The following is a 13,873-nucleotide window of genomic DNA, read 5'->3' as shown; positions in this document are numbered from 1 at the left end:
TAATGTTTGTATTTTTGTTTGTCATGTGATCTGCAAGATGAAAGCAAAGTCATGGTCTTTGTAGAACTAAATATGTAGTAAGCTCTTTCTTGTTGAGATTTTTTTTTTTTTTCTGGGAATGTTTTTCTTTGTCTTTGTTTCCTTCCTGTGAAGCAACACAGTTCTCCATGTTGTAAACATGGATTGTGGTGATTTGCAGATTAAGGATGCAAGTTATAATACGTTAAGAAATAACTGTATTCCCTAGGCAGAGACATAGGATTTTTGTGGTTCTGTAATGGTCGAGGTTTATAAAATAAGGGTGGTTGTGGAGGTCTCTTCTGTATAATTTAATTCATCATTAACAAAGGCACTAAGAACAAAGTGCTGTTCAGGCAGTCAGCTGACGCTCTGTGTAGGAGCTTTGAGCAATAATGCCAGATACAATTAAGAGTGTGTAGGATGATTATGTAGCTGTTGGTTTCTCTTAAAACTACTGCTTACCACATTTATGAGGAATTCAGTCTTCTGACGTTGGGTTATGAAACTGCTAGGGAAAACAAAACCTTAGTTACTATTCAGAAAACTTTTTTGATCTTTTTCTCTGAATTTAAATGTAGGTTTTGCCATGGTCTTTTGTTTTGCAAATATCTTACGCATCTTCATAATATGTGCAACATAAAAGAAACAATCTGTTTTAAGGTTAGTGATTCTGTAGCCTTTGAGAAATGTCTTTCCTTGACAAAATCACTCTTTTGTGGCCACTATGTATGTCTAACTTATTATTTGTGAGACTGTACTGATTTTCTGGATGGTGTTGTGTAGATACTACAGAGAAGATAATTTTTTATTTATTTTATTTGGTTTGCTCACTTAATTAGCCTAGATACATTACAAAATTGAGCAGGGTATGTCTGGAAATGCTATATGTAGAGCTGATAGTTTCAACGTTTTATCTTGAGTGCGGGATACTGACTTACTGTAACCTCTTAGATTTTTTTTTCGGCTTTCTTGAGCACAAGCAGAAACGTAAATAAAATGTGGTGCTTAACTGCTGAATCTTAATCTGATTTCTCAAGTAAAGATTAAAGGGAAGAGCCAGATTTTCTTTTTGCTCCCATGTTAACTGGCTCAAGCTCTCCAATCTTTTGTTGGAGGAATGTGGAGGAAAAAATAAAAAGGCAGTACTGTGTTTGTGGCCCAGCAAGCAAATGGGCTGTTACTTCTGGTGTACTGAATGCGTGCCAGTGGGAAAGCACACGCTGTCTCAATCTTAAAGGCATTTCACATACTCATGTGAATGTAAGTGTGCGTTTGACCCATAGGTTGTGTTCTGAGGCTGCTGAGGAAAACCAGTAGGGAACCTTTCCTTGCTCTGGATTTCTCGTTCCTTGGAGAGGATAATGCATTTCTGCCCTTATCCGCTGATAACCAGATTAGGGTGTTTAGGAGGTCGCTGGCAGAATTGCAGTGCGGCACATCGCACTGTGTGTTCTCTTTGGGGTTTGTAATTTGGTGGCTTCCAGCAAGTACTTCCTCACCTTGTTTTCAGTCTGTGCTCTGCTACCCTGTTTCCCTGAAAATAAGACAGGGCTTTATACAATTTTTCCTTCAAAAGATGCCTTTTTGTTTTACATGTTTAGCTGTCTGGACACTATTTAAATTAACTTTTTAAATGAACTTTAGCTAGGACTTATTTTTGGAGCAGGGCTTGTATTTTCAGCATCCTGAAGTATTGTGCTAGGGCTTATTTTCAGGGTAGGTCTTATTTTTGGGGAAACAGGGTACTTTGTTTCATAGGTAAGGGACTGTCTTGCTCAGAGTTGAACAAGGTAGTTAGAATAAAGACAAAATTATCTGCCTAAAACTATGAGGGGCCATAGATTAGACATAGTTTTTTTTTAAGATATACTAAACATATTGCAGTACCAGACATAAGGTATTTGAGAGCTATCTAAAAGCATATAATCAGCTTTGTAAGAGGGCATATTTGGTGCACGCATTCATTGCACTAGTATGTACTAAGTGTGCTATTTTAAATCATATAATGAATAAGGTAAATCAACTTCTTTCTTTATAGTGGATTTTTATTTAAATGCTATACAATGTAATGATGTTTCATGACTTTAAGCACTTGTCAGATTTCAGATGATAAAGCGTATGTGACTGGTTTATGAATAGGAATTATCCTTGTGTATTACTACATATGCATATCGAATTATGGGGTTTGTCTTCTTTCAAAATACTTCATTAATGTATGCATGATCCTTGAGCACAAAAACAATTATCTTCCATTCCCTGATGTTCTTCTGAGGGAAGACTGTCTTCCTAAGTCGTTAATCTGATTAGTACTTTCTGTGAAATGTGGGTACCATACAGCTTTAATATTTTACTTTTGGCTGAAAAAAAATGACATATTAAAGGTACAGAGGCTATAGTGATGTTTGACACATTAGCTTGATTTAAAAAAAATATATATAAAATAATTGTGGTGCATATGCATTTCTGATGTGTATTTCCCATTTTACTTTCCTGAAGTAAGAGGGAGGAGGCTTTTTATTAATAAATCAACAGAATCCAGTGAATGATGGTAATGGAGCAGTTACTGCACAGGCCTAGAAAATACACGGGATATAACTGCAGTGCTTTGTACCATCCAGAGCTGTTTCCTGGGCAGGGGAAGAAAAAATAGTAGCAGAAGTTTCTTTTGGGGAATGAAAGTGCACTGTTTGTTCCCTTTTTCTCTTCTTCTTTGGGCCTTTTTTTTTTTAACGTGCTGACTGTGCCTGCACTGAATCCTGTCCTTGTGGTTGCTCCACGCTCCTCCTCTTCCCTTATCAGTAGTTGGTGGGCACATTGGGTTGGGAAAGGGCTTTACTCACTGTGCCTGAGAAATTAAGGGCAAATACTGTGAGCTGGAGTTCTGTTGCTGTTCTGAACCAAACCAGTGCAAAGCTTCTTTTCATGGTAAGGTCATATGGTACTCCCAGTGATTAACAGAGATTCTGAGTAGTGTTTTGTCTATAAAGTGCACATACCGTTGCTAATAGCAGTAAAAGAGCAGTGGGACAGTGAAACAACTGAGTGGGAGAGGGATGGAATGTGTAAACAAGCCAAGGGCTATATGAAAAGGCAGTGTTTCTACTCGGAGAATGGATGAATACAGCGAGGTTCAACACTGGTGTGAATTAAAAAAATAATTCAAGGAAGAAATATGCAACTTGGAGCATTGCTTAGAAAACGAAGCTGAAAACCTATGACAAACACAGTTGTTTTCTCAAAACCAGCATGGGTTCTGGAGTGATAACTGCACTTTTGTTTTTGTATTCTAAAATAGCAACTACAAGTAAGTTTTGTCTTCCTGTTTCTAAATGACATTTTTCAAGTGTCAAGGAATTTTTGGTGCTCAGTTATGGGGAACTTGCAGATGATGGTTGTTGTTTTCATTAAACGTGAAGCACCAGTCCACTGAAAAGATTTCCAGAGATGTTTAATCTGCCATCCAAAAGTGTTGGTTGCTTTTGAAGTCTGTTTCCATTTGTTTTTTAGAAAAAGTTACATAAGAAAAACAAGTTATTTTGTGTTACAGTTGAAATCCTTATTTGTTTTGAAACATCTTTGATTATTCCAAAATAATGCTGATATTAGATTTGTTTGTTTGTTTTTGTTTTGTGTGTGTGTGTTTGTTTTTTAAGGTGTGTTTTGAAATAAGCATTAGAACTGCTGACAGCCTAACAAATTTAGAGTCTAATAAGGATTTTCTTTGACAGATGTTGCAAGACTCTTTCATGTGACTAATTGGGTATTTGCCTCGCAGGGTTAATTTTCATCTTTGTTATCTATTAAATATGAGGAGTTTTTCCATACTGATGCGTGTTATTTTTAATAAAGTCTTACTGTAGTAAATACTGTTGAACAAGTAAGCTATAATTGGATCATTTCATGTGTCTGAAATGCCTTCGAATGTGAAGGTTTTGCTTTATTATTCACTTAAATCAGAAATTCCACTCCGGATATTTTATTTATAGAAGTACCTTAGTTGTAAAGAATTGTGGTTTGCGTTTTGTGTGTTCTTTCCTTTCCCAGGTCCTTCATCAAAATAGGCTTTGGTAGCTACAAGAGGAAAGAGCAGTGCTTGACTTGAAAGAGCCTTTTGAAAACCAGCTATGCCTGTAGATTCTTACAAGAAGTAACTACAATTTAAACCTCAAAGGAGTTTCTCTGCTATGTGGAGCATAGGCAATAAGATTTTCATGGTTACTGGTTTAAAATTTCTATGGTACAGCTTTGCTTGTATTTAATTGATATGAAAATTCTTCTTTTCAACTGAGAAACACTTACAAGCCCTCAAAAGTTATGGGCAGTTGGAGCCTGAGGAGAAAAGATGTAGAGCAAAGCGCTTCACAGCCTGCAGAAGAACCTTACTTTCTTCAAATTAGATATTTTTTGGTTTCATCAGATGTCAAGAGCTCCATGATGTTCCTTGTCACCTAAACAATTAACATAGTTAGATTCATGTTTGCCAAAATATCTTTTTATTATTACAGATTGATATGTATGTTGACCTGATGTAAGTCCTTTAGTCAGTCAACTTAAGCAATACAAGGTTTGCTATTGAACTTAAATGTCAAAAGCATTTCTCTATAGATTGCTCAAAATCTCTTTGCAGGGTTGATTTTTTTGCAAACTATTTAGAAACACTGAGGGAAGCAGACAGTATCTATTACTTTGGGCTTGGATGGTGTTCTCACAAAAGGAGAAACGGTGCCTACTAAAACTACCCAGCTATAAACCAGACATATTTGCCCTAATTCCTTAATTCAGACAGGATACAATAGTTAAATAAACCATAACTTTTGATATAAATTATGAATCTCTTTTGTGGCTCACAGATTTACCAGGCATCAAGTAAAAAATCTCTTAATTTTTTTTTTTTTTTTTTATTACATCTGTAAGTGAACTACGTCGTTTCATCTTAATCACTGTCTGGATAGGGAGACTTTCTATGGGAGTACTCATATTCATTTACCAGAGGTCTTGATTGCTTCAGAAGTTACTGTCTTTCTCAGCTTTACTTCTCTAACATTTCATAGGAGAGCAAAACACTTGTGCTGAGGTAGACATAGTTTACTTTGTGCTAAAACAGAGGAGTATTCCCATCAGTTTCCGTGTTACAGCTACTGGGTCAACCTCTAATGTGTTTAAATTGTCAGAAATTACTGGTCTTTAAAGCATGTCTGTGTCCTTTCTCCACTTCTTTTCCTCCGCCCTGCCCAAAAGACACATTACTTGTTAATATTTCAGCACTGTCCATAGTGCAGTGTGCCCCAAAGAATGTGGCATAAAGCAATAACATAATAGGTATGGGCATTGTTTGAGTGTTGTGGTTTTTGTTTGTTTGTTTTTCTTGCTGTTTAGTCTTCAGTACTATTTTAAGTGTTGCCTTGTCATGAATTCTGGAAACCTTGCTATCTTTCTCTTCCCCTTTTACTGTTAAAATTGTGCTTTGCTTGCTGATAGGTTATAGACTATTAGGTGTTGATTCAGAAGGCTATTGAACATGCCTGAGGAAAGCTGTAAATAAAGTGAGATTGATGATTTCTAAAGTACAGTTATATTGACTATATCTCCAGTTTTCTGTAAGTCGCACTGAATAGCATTTGAGAAATACATAGCAAAGGAAAGTCCAATAGCAAGCATTGCAAACCGTCTAAAGGATTTATTTATTTATTTATTTATTTGTTTTACCAAATTTAACTGGACTGTGGAAATATTTTTACAGATGCTGCAAAGTTAAAAAATATAGCAAGATTTGCAGAAACTGTCTTTCACTTTAATAGGTAAAAATGAGAAAGTAACTTACATGGGTTTAAAGGAGATATTCCAGAACTAGCAACTGGGATGAAACTTTGCTTGGGAGCAAAGTTACCTCAGTTGTAAGTAATATGGATAATTATTGTGGCTAGTGCCATTGCCAGTCCTTGTTATTTCTTTTCCAAGTGTCTCTGTCAGGTCTAGTCTCTTCAGTTTTCCATTCCTCTCTCTTTTACCCTTGCCCTGTTCATTTAGATTGAAGTTTTCTTGTTGTATGTTTGGTGTTTGTGTTTTACTTGTTTATTTCTTTGTTTGTTTGTTGTTTTGTTTTAAAATGCACATCTGGCCTGAGCCTCTTTCAGTGAGCTATAGCTGATCGATGGAAGGTAGGAGAGCTGTACTGCACTTTGGTTGTTGAAAAGTTAGGGGAACTTTATCGGAATTTGAGGGATCAACAGTATCAATTTAAGTGGTTAATATTTGCCTCATTCCTGTTACTGACTGTCCTTTGTTAAAGACACTCTAGTCCACTGGAACTGCCTGAAGAAACTAGCATGTGAAGGAGTACGTTTGGCTTCACAATTGGCTTTAGTACATGGGGGGTTTTTTTAACCAAGTTATATTATTTAGCTACTTTTGTCATCGGTATTTTTAATTCCTTCCACCTCGCGAGGTTACTGTGGAAAAAGGAGTCTCTTTTGGTAAGAGTTGGAGATTTTGCTGGTGAGCATCAGCAAATGTTGCACAGAACGTGGGAACTGTTTGCCAGCACTGAACCATAGGTAAAGTTGCCTCCTTTAGGAGTGTAAAGAGAAACAGAGGGGGTACCATGGAGTAAAGTTAAATCAATCGGTAAGTGGCCTTATGCTACTTCTGTCACTACACTGTTATCTTCTGAAGAACCACGCTCCGTCGTTGTGGGGAGCAGGCTTTTGGTTTTGAATGAGAATTTGCATCCTGCTTGTTTGTGATCCCTCTACCTGCTGTGACACAGGGAGAATGCCCAGGAAATTACGCCTTTACAGTCGATCTGAAGCATCTTAGGTGTGATTCAGCCGCCCAGACATAGACGTCTAGTGCTGTTTGAGGTGCCTTGCGGCATCCACAGCAGCCATGCAGAGCAAACAAGCCCGACAGGAGACCCGTAAGAGATCTGTGCCCTTCTGGAATGTCAGCTGGCAACCAGACAGGATGACCAGGACTGTCCAAACTGATTTTAGGTGACTGTGCTTAAGCAAATGAATCCTGTCCTTTGTGTCAGGACAAACAGATTCGGGCTGTACGAATGCCTGATGTGTAAGGGATAAAGTGCTCACTAAATGATGTGGGACATTGCCTTGAAGTATGGATTAGAAGGATCAACTAACCTGATGCATCTGTAGCGCTCCTGGCTTCTTTTGCATGCTTGACAGAAGTTGTTGTGGGCTGCACCAGTTCATCTGGAATTGAGCTGACGGTCCTGTCCCAGATATTCCAAGTGATTGATGCAGTCAGTGCTTGTGAATCACCGAGGGTGACTGGCAGTCCTGTCTTGGTAGGGGCAGGATGTGGGAGTGACTTGGGAAATCGTGAGGAGTTAGTCTACTTGTCATTGTTTTGCATGGGCACGAATTTGCAGTCATTATAAAGAGTTTGTGGTGTGAAAGAGGAGCTGTTAGCAGGAGTTTGCAAACATTTAGTACCCCTTAGCAATACTGGAAAGGAAAATGGATGTTGGAAAGGGCACGTTTTTAATAAAAGTCAAAGTTAGAAGCAGTTTTATTAAAGATACTATATTCTCTGGTTTGTCTGTCATTAATATAAAATACTGTAATTTGGTATTTACAACCGTTGTAGTGTTAGACATGTAAAATGTCGATACTGGTACGGTATCAAGATTTGCCTTTATGGCCAGCTTTAGTGCAGTGTTACTGCAGGGGACCCATTTTTTCTGTTTTCCTTCGTCTGTGGTGTTACTTGGGGATCTACTTTAAGATCAGTTTGTTTGTGATTGTCTGCTTCCGAGTAGCAGGATTAGAATAAAGATCTTCTATTTCTACAGCCATGTAGATGATACTATATTTCTTCTGATATTGACTGTGACTTACAAAATGATAGATATTAAATGTCACATTAATTATGTGCATCTTAAGATCAGCTAAGTTAAAGGCTTGAATTGCAGCAACAATAAATATATTTTAATTCTCTTTAAAATATATATTTTTTTTCTTTCTAGACATGAAAACTTTTAGATACTCCTTTGCCTTTGGATGCATCTGTAATTGCCCTTATTGAGCTATAGCCAAATCACAGTAAATAGGTTGTTTAGACGTTTTTAGCATTGGGAGTACTATTAATAGAATGTTCTTTGTGTATCAAGTTTGATTGTAAATGCTTATCCTTTGATATCTCTGAATACTTTATAAAAGAGGTACTACATATTTGTTATCTGGCCCCCAAGAGTAATGCTACAAGGCACAAAGCTATCACACATTTTTTATTTTTTGTTCAAATTGCATAGTTTGTTTCTTAAGAATTTTAGTATTTCAACTTTTGCACTGGTTCAGAGTTTTGGTCTGTGTTCCTAATTGAAGAGGTGTGTCTGGATTTAATCTTAGAATAACTTTGGTAAATCCCCACGTTTTGAAAGTGTTGTGAACTCAAGGACCTGATGTGTCATGCAGGGTGTTTGGGTGGGTTTTTTGGTAGAAATATTAATTTGATTCCTGAAATGTTTTGTAAAAATGCACAGCAGTTCATTGACACCAGTTCACTTGCTCCTTCTTCTATTGGAAAGAAAACTTCTAATGCCTAGAAATTCTATCTTGTGTTTCTAGCTTTCTGAATATAAGAACAACTTTTTCTTGTGGTTCTGTTGGTTGGTTGGTTGGTTTGGTGGTGTTTTTGTAGGTGGTTTTTTTTTTGTGGGAGTTGTTTGTTATGTTTTTCTGCTTTGAACTTGTTCATCTGGGGGAGAACTTGTACTGGACTGAGAACATGAGCTTCTCATCAGGTTTCTACAGGAACTGTTGGAAATACTAGATTTGAAGCTCTTCTCTGTGGGGTGTGCTCACTTCCAAAACTCTTTTTACCTGTTTTGATTTAAAATGAAAATATGGAGTACAAGAACAGCCTTGTGAAGTTTAGCTGAGGTTCAATGTCTTTCATTAATTGTGGTTTTTGTTTAAGTTGTTCTGTACAGTGCTAGCAATTCATACAGCTTTTTATTCCTGTTTTATAGTACCTCAGAGCTTTGTTGTAAAATGCTGTTTGGACAGTGCTTTCTCAGCTGTCAGGTATATTTACATAGGTAAAATCTAATATATTAAAAGTGTTGTTTGGCCTTTAAAATTACCTAGAATGATAATTATCTAGCCATTTTAGAATGAGAAAGTACTTGCATCCTTCAGATAGATTTATTCTGAAATATCAGTTATATGTAGGCTTTTCTGACTCCTTTTGTAGAAATCAGAATTGTTTGCAGACTGCATGGGACTGACACTATGGTCACACTTTGACAGTGACGGTGTGACCAAGGTCACGCTCTGCACGGTGGCAGCAGCTCCAGCCCTAGGCCATCAGCAAACCCAGGGCACAGAATAAACATGTTTGGCTCAGCTGGCTGGAGCAGAACTGCACCTTGATTATGCTTCGCGGGGTAACACTTATACCTGGAGCTGGGGTTCTGTGTGCTCAAGCACATGGAAAGGCTTTTATGAGAGAGAAAAACAAGTGTGGTGTTGTGCATGAGTGGGAGCACATGGAAAGGAGATAATACTGGAAGCAAATCTAATGCTTTTGTTTTGTTAACAGCTATAAATACAGACTTCAGGTTTCAGATATTCACAAATACTCTTAAACATCTTTCTGAAAATGGAATGTCCCTGAAGATCACGTGGGGTTATGTTGTTGTTATAGCCCAGTGGACTAAAAGTGCGAAGGCCCAAAAGGCTGGGGGAAACCTCTGTTTTCTGTAAAAGACAGTACAAAATTTTCCTGCTCATGTTTATTTAAAAACAAACAAACCTAGAACAAAAGAAGACTGCATTATCAATTTAGCCTTAATAGGATTAAAACAGGTCTTTTTCACCCATTAATTTTATGCTTCTATGATACTGTACTATAATTATGGAACACTTTCAGTGACTGTAAATTTTCAATCTAACATCTATAATCAAAAGTCTAGTTAAGAACATTCATGTATCAGTGGTTAAGATCCATTCTATTTCTCTCAAAAATATTTATGCATTTAAAGAAAAAAATAGTTTCTTTTAAAACCTAGGTTTTATTTGGACTGTATGAAACTATTTCATAGTGTAGGTTTTTAATCCAGTGTTAACAATCTTTTAAATGTATGGGAAGTATATTCATTAGGCAAAGTAATTAGTATTACAGAGACCACTGTTTAATATATTGTCCTATAATTTCCCAGCTACTGACATGTTGTGTAGTGTTTACCTTTGCATTTTTCTGAAATTCTATTTGTGTATTTTGGGGTTGAGCAGTAACTTCTGCGATTCTCCATCTTCTATACTCCTTTGGAATGAATAGCTTGGTAACAATAAAAGTAATTTAACTGAGCCTTTGGTTCCCAAAGTAAACTGTTTGGGGATGTTTATGTTTTTGTTGATTAGGAGGTCTTGCATTAGTGAGCAAGTAAGTGCTTACTATTTTTAAGATTGTACTGCAAATAACTTTTTTTTAAGTGCAGTATTTGCATATCAGTGCTGCATTGTAGTGCTGCTGTTGGATAGTAACATGAAAGTCTAGCCTGTTTGTTATGAAACGTAAAAATGCAGCAATCAAACAATTTTTATTTGAAAAACATGTTTTCACTTTTAATCGGTTTTTATGATAGCATATTCATGTGTCAATGTTGATCTGTTCATGCTATTTAAAAATCTACAAGGTATTTCTTAATGCGGTTTTAAAATTACCTGTACTGTTGCAGGTATCCCAGATATTAACCATTACTATCTACACTTGTATTGCAGTGTTTAGTTCATTGCACTTAGTCTGGCATTTGGATTAGTGGTTTCCCCTGTTTCAAAAATCTTTGATGTCTGGTTCTATTTAAGATACCAAGAGTAAAAGCAGCAGGAATCCAAATGTGTTCTGCCTCAGCCCCTATGCTGAGCGGGAGTGCTGTTTCCATGGCAACTCACGGGATGGTGGTGGGGAGCCTGATGCCTTTTCTCCCGTTCCGAGGGTTTACATATCCAAACACAATTATTCTTAGCAAGGTTCTCTTAAAAATCAGTGTTTGTGGGAGAGAAGGAAATAACGTTAGTGAAAAATGTTAGTGTGCACCCAGATATTTCTTGTGGTGGTTTGTTACTTCTTTAATCGTGAAGGTTAGTTAGTGCAACACACACCTTTCAGTAATGGTAGAAAAATGTACCAACTATAGCAGCAGTGGTCTTGGGTGTGTTAAATGTGGGGTGTTCTAATATTTGGTGCTGCAAACACTGTTGGACAAAACCTTGCTTTACCCTTTTAATGAAAGCTGCATTCCTTTGGGAGGCTGTATTATTAAAAATAGTTGACATTTCACTGGGAGCGAGTTCTGAATAAGCAAAGGGTAAATAGTCACCATTCCAGAAATAACAAAGCTTTGCAATTAATTTAATTTCTTTTTTGGAAATGCCAGGTTTTAGAGCAGGTAATATGCTAAATTGGTCTTTCATTACTGTAATGCAGCTGTGTCTCAGCCTCGCCCATTTTATTTATTATAGGAACCATAGGCTGATAGGTTTCTGTGCTCAAGCTTATAGATAAATCCTTCTTCCCTAGACGGATTGAGGAACCCTTACATTCTACTGTTGGAACATGTTGGGTTGTGGTTTTTCTTTTTTTTTTTTTTTGAAGGCTGAATATTTTGTATCGAGACTTTTATTTAGTCACTAGAGATTAATTTCTTTCTTGATTAAAAAACCACAAACCTGAAATTGTAGAAAAGAGGAGTGCAAACCCCCAGAGTACTGTCTGCCCATCTTAATTTTTTTTTTTTTTTTTTTTTAATGAAGGATCAGAATAGTGGCAAATAAGGGTGTGTGGGAATGAATTTATTTGCATGGAGAATTTTTACCTTTTCCTCTGGCGGTGGCTCCCAGCAGATGATGTCACCTTGCAGCTCATTGGTTGTGCGGCACCGAGTGCGGGGAAGGGAGAGAAAGATGCCGGCACAAATCTCAGTGGTGGATCCAGGGTGTTTGCGAGCAGTTTTTGATCGAATCTTTGATTAGTATTGAGAATTTTACTGTGTGTGGCCATGTGAGGTGCTGGGTCCATCCTAGGGTGAGGGGATCGAAGAGCTATCAGAGGAATGAGGCGGCTGATCTGCAAGAGGATCTGTGATTGTAAGTTGAAAAATCTGGGTGGAAGGAAAGAGACAGGGAGTGTTGGTTAGACACATTGTGGGAGGATGTGTAGCAGAAAATGCATGCATGAGTAAAAGGAGAAAAGGGAGAAGCATTTGTCTTTGGTAGACTGCAATGATAAAAAATAAGGGCTTTCCTTTGGGAAAAATATTCAGAAACGGGCAAAAATATTCGATCTCTGAGAAGATATTTTGCCTTTGTGGGGATGAATGTGTGGAATTCATTTTTATGCCCGGTTTTACAGTTAATTAATTGTGAAGGCAAAACAATATTTTATAAGAGCTTAGCATGTAGAAAATGTTGTTTATTTCTCACTGTCTTTTTATTCCTAGGTCAGAGGCAGAGGACAAAGTGATAAATATTTGTTTTTATGCATCCGTTTTGTGAATTTCTGTGAAATATGGAGCAGAATAGCAATTAGGAAATAAATATACATCTATTCTAATAGTTGTATTTTTATTTAATGTATCCTTTTCTAGACAAAAGCTTTGATGATGAAGAGTCAGTGGATGGAAATAGGCCATCATCAGCTGCTTCAGCCTTCAAGGTTCCGGCACCTAAAAAGCCAGGAAATCCTTCAAACAGTGCAAGAAAGCCAGGATCAGCCGGTGGGCCTAAGGTTGGAGGTAATGTAAAGCTATTAACATTCTAATCGGTGTTCCCAGAAACCTTGCCAGAGCAGGCACAAAACAGAGAACTTTGGTAGGTGATGTTTAATTCATGACTGCAGTATTTTTGCAGAGCTGAAAACAGTAAGGAACCCTGTTTTACGTAATTTTTCATATGTAAAGGTGCGTGCATGTTGGTTTTTGTGAACATACATTTAGCTTACAAAGGCATCTCATTATAGATAAAATTAACATCTGGAGGTAGCAGTTTTGGTGGTAAAATGAATATATGGATGCCTCTGATGGAATCCACACATCACGTATTGTATTTATAAGTACACTCTGAAATTCTGTAGTAGGTCTGTGTAGATGACATTTTTACTGTAGGTCTGCACTGTTTCACGTGGCTAGAAAGGACAAGCCATCAACCGTATGCCTCAGCAGAGGTGTATATTACACTTGAACGACTTGTATTATTCCTTAAACTGTCAGAGTATTGTGGAATTGGTTGTGAAAGATAAAAAAACAAGGACCAAAACCCTTGCCAGGATTTTTTTATGTGGTAGACTTCAAAGCAGTATAATGGTGATGCTTACTAATTATAGTCTTTGAACATGGAAATCCGCATTATTTTAGGGCGGGGGTAATCTAGCAAAAGCAACTGTTTACTGCTAAGGAAGTGACAGCTTTTTTGATGGTTCATGTACACAATCAGAAAAAAATATAATTAGGTTGAAATATAACATGCCTCGAGTATTGCTTTTTTATGAAAAAAAATATTTCAGTAAGGGATTTTTGTAAGTAATTTTTTCATTTTCCTATTGATACAACATAAAATTTGATACAATTTGAAAGAAGACATACATGCTGAACAAACTGCCTTAAGTATTTTTATGTTAGTAAGATACAGCTAATGTTTTGTCAATTAATCGTTTTTCTAATGTGATCTTCAGAATTCCTAATAAATTGAAGATTCCCATAGGGTGGGATCAGCACTACTATAGTATAACTCAAAATTGATAGCAGTATGAATCAGAAAGTCACACCTAAAGTCTTCCTAAAGGAAATTATATACTGAAGTTGACTCTTATTACTTATTGTGTAATAATAATA

General features: G+C 36.9%; 1 protein-coding gene across 50 annotated transcripts in view; it reads left to right on the top strand.

Moving 5' to 3' along the window:
* The window catches only part of CLASP2 (cytoplasmic linker associated protein 2), a 147,798-nt gene that overhangs the window by 46,570 nt on the left and 87,355 nt on the right, over nucleotides 1-13,873 (top strand). For 41 of the 50 annotated variants that reach the window (XM_065833015.2, XM_065833010.2, XM_065833001.2 and 38 more), the window contains one exon: nucleotides 12,632-12,778. In XM_065833015.2, coding sequence (XP_065689087.1) covers nucleotides 12,632-12,778 — 147 coding nt within the window. Of the gene's footprint in view, nucleotides 1-11,914; nucleotides 12,132-12,631; nucleotides 12,779-13,873 lie in introns of those variants that run through there. The other 9 variants (XM_065833025.2, XM_065833023.2, XM_065833020.2 and 6 more) reach the window with 2 other exon arrangements.

This window comes from Patagioenas fasciata, chromosome 2 (genome assembly GCF_037038585.1).
Source record: "Patagioenas fasciata isolate bPatFas1 chromosome 2, bPatFas1.hap1, whole genome shotgun sequence".
Classification (NCBI taxonomy): domain Eukaryota; kingdom Metazoa; phylum Chordata; class Aves; order Columbiformes; family Columbidae; genus Patagioenas; species Patagioenas fasciata.
This window is presented reverse-complemented; position numbering and strand designations above follow the sequence as displayed.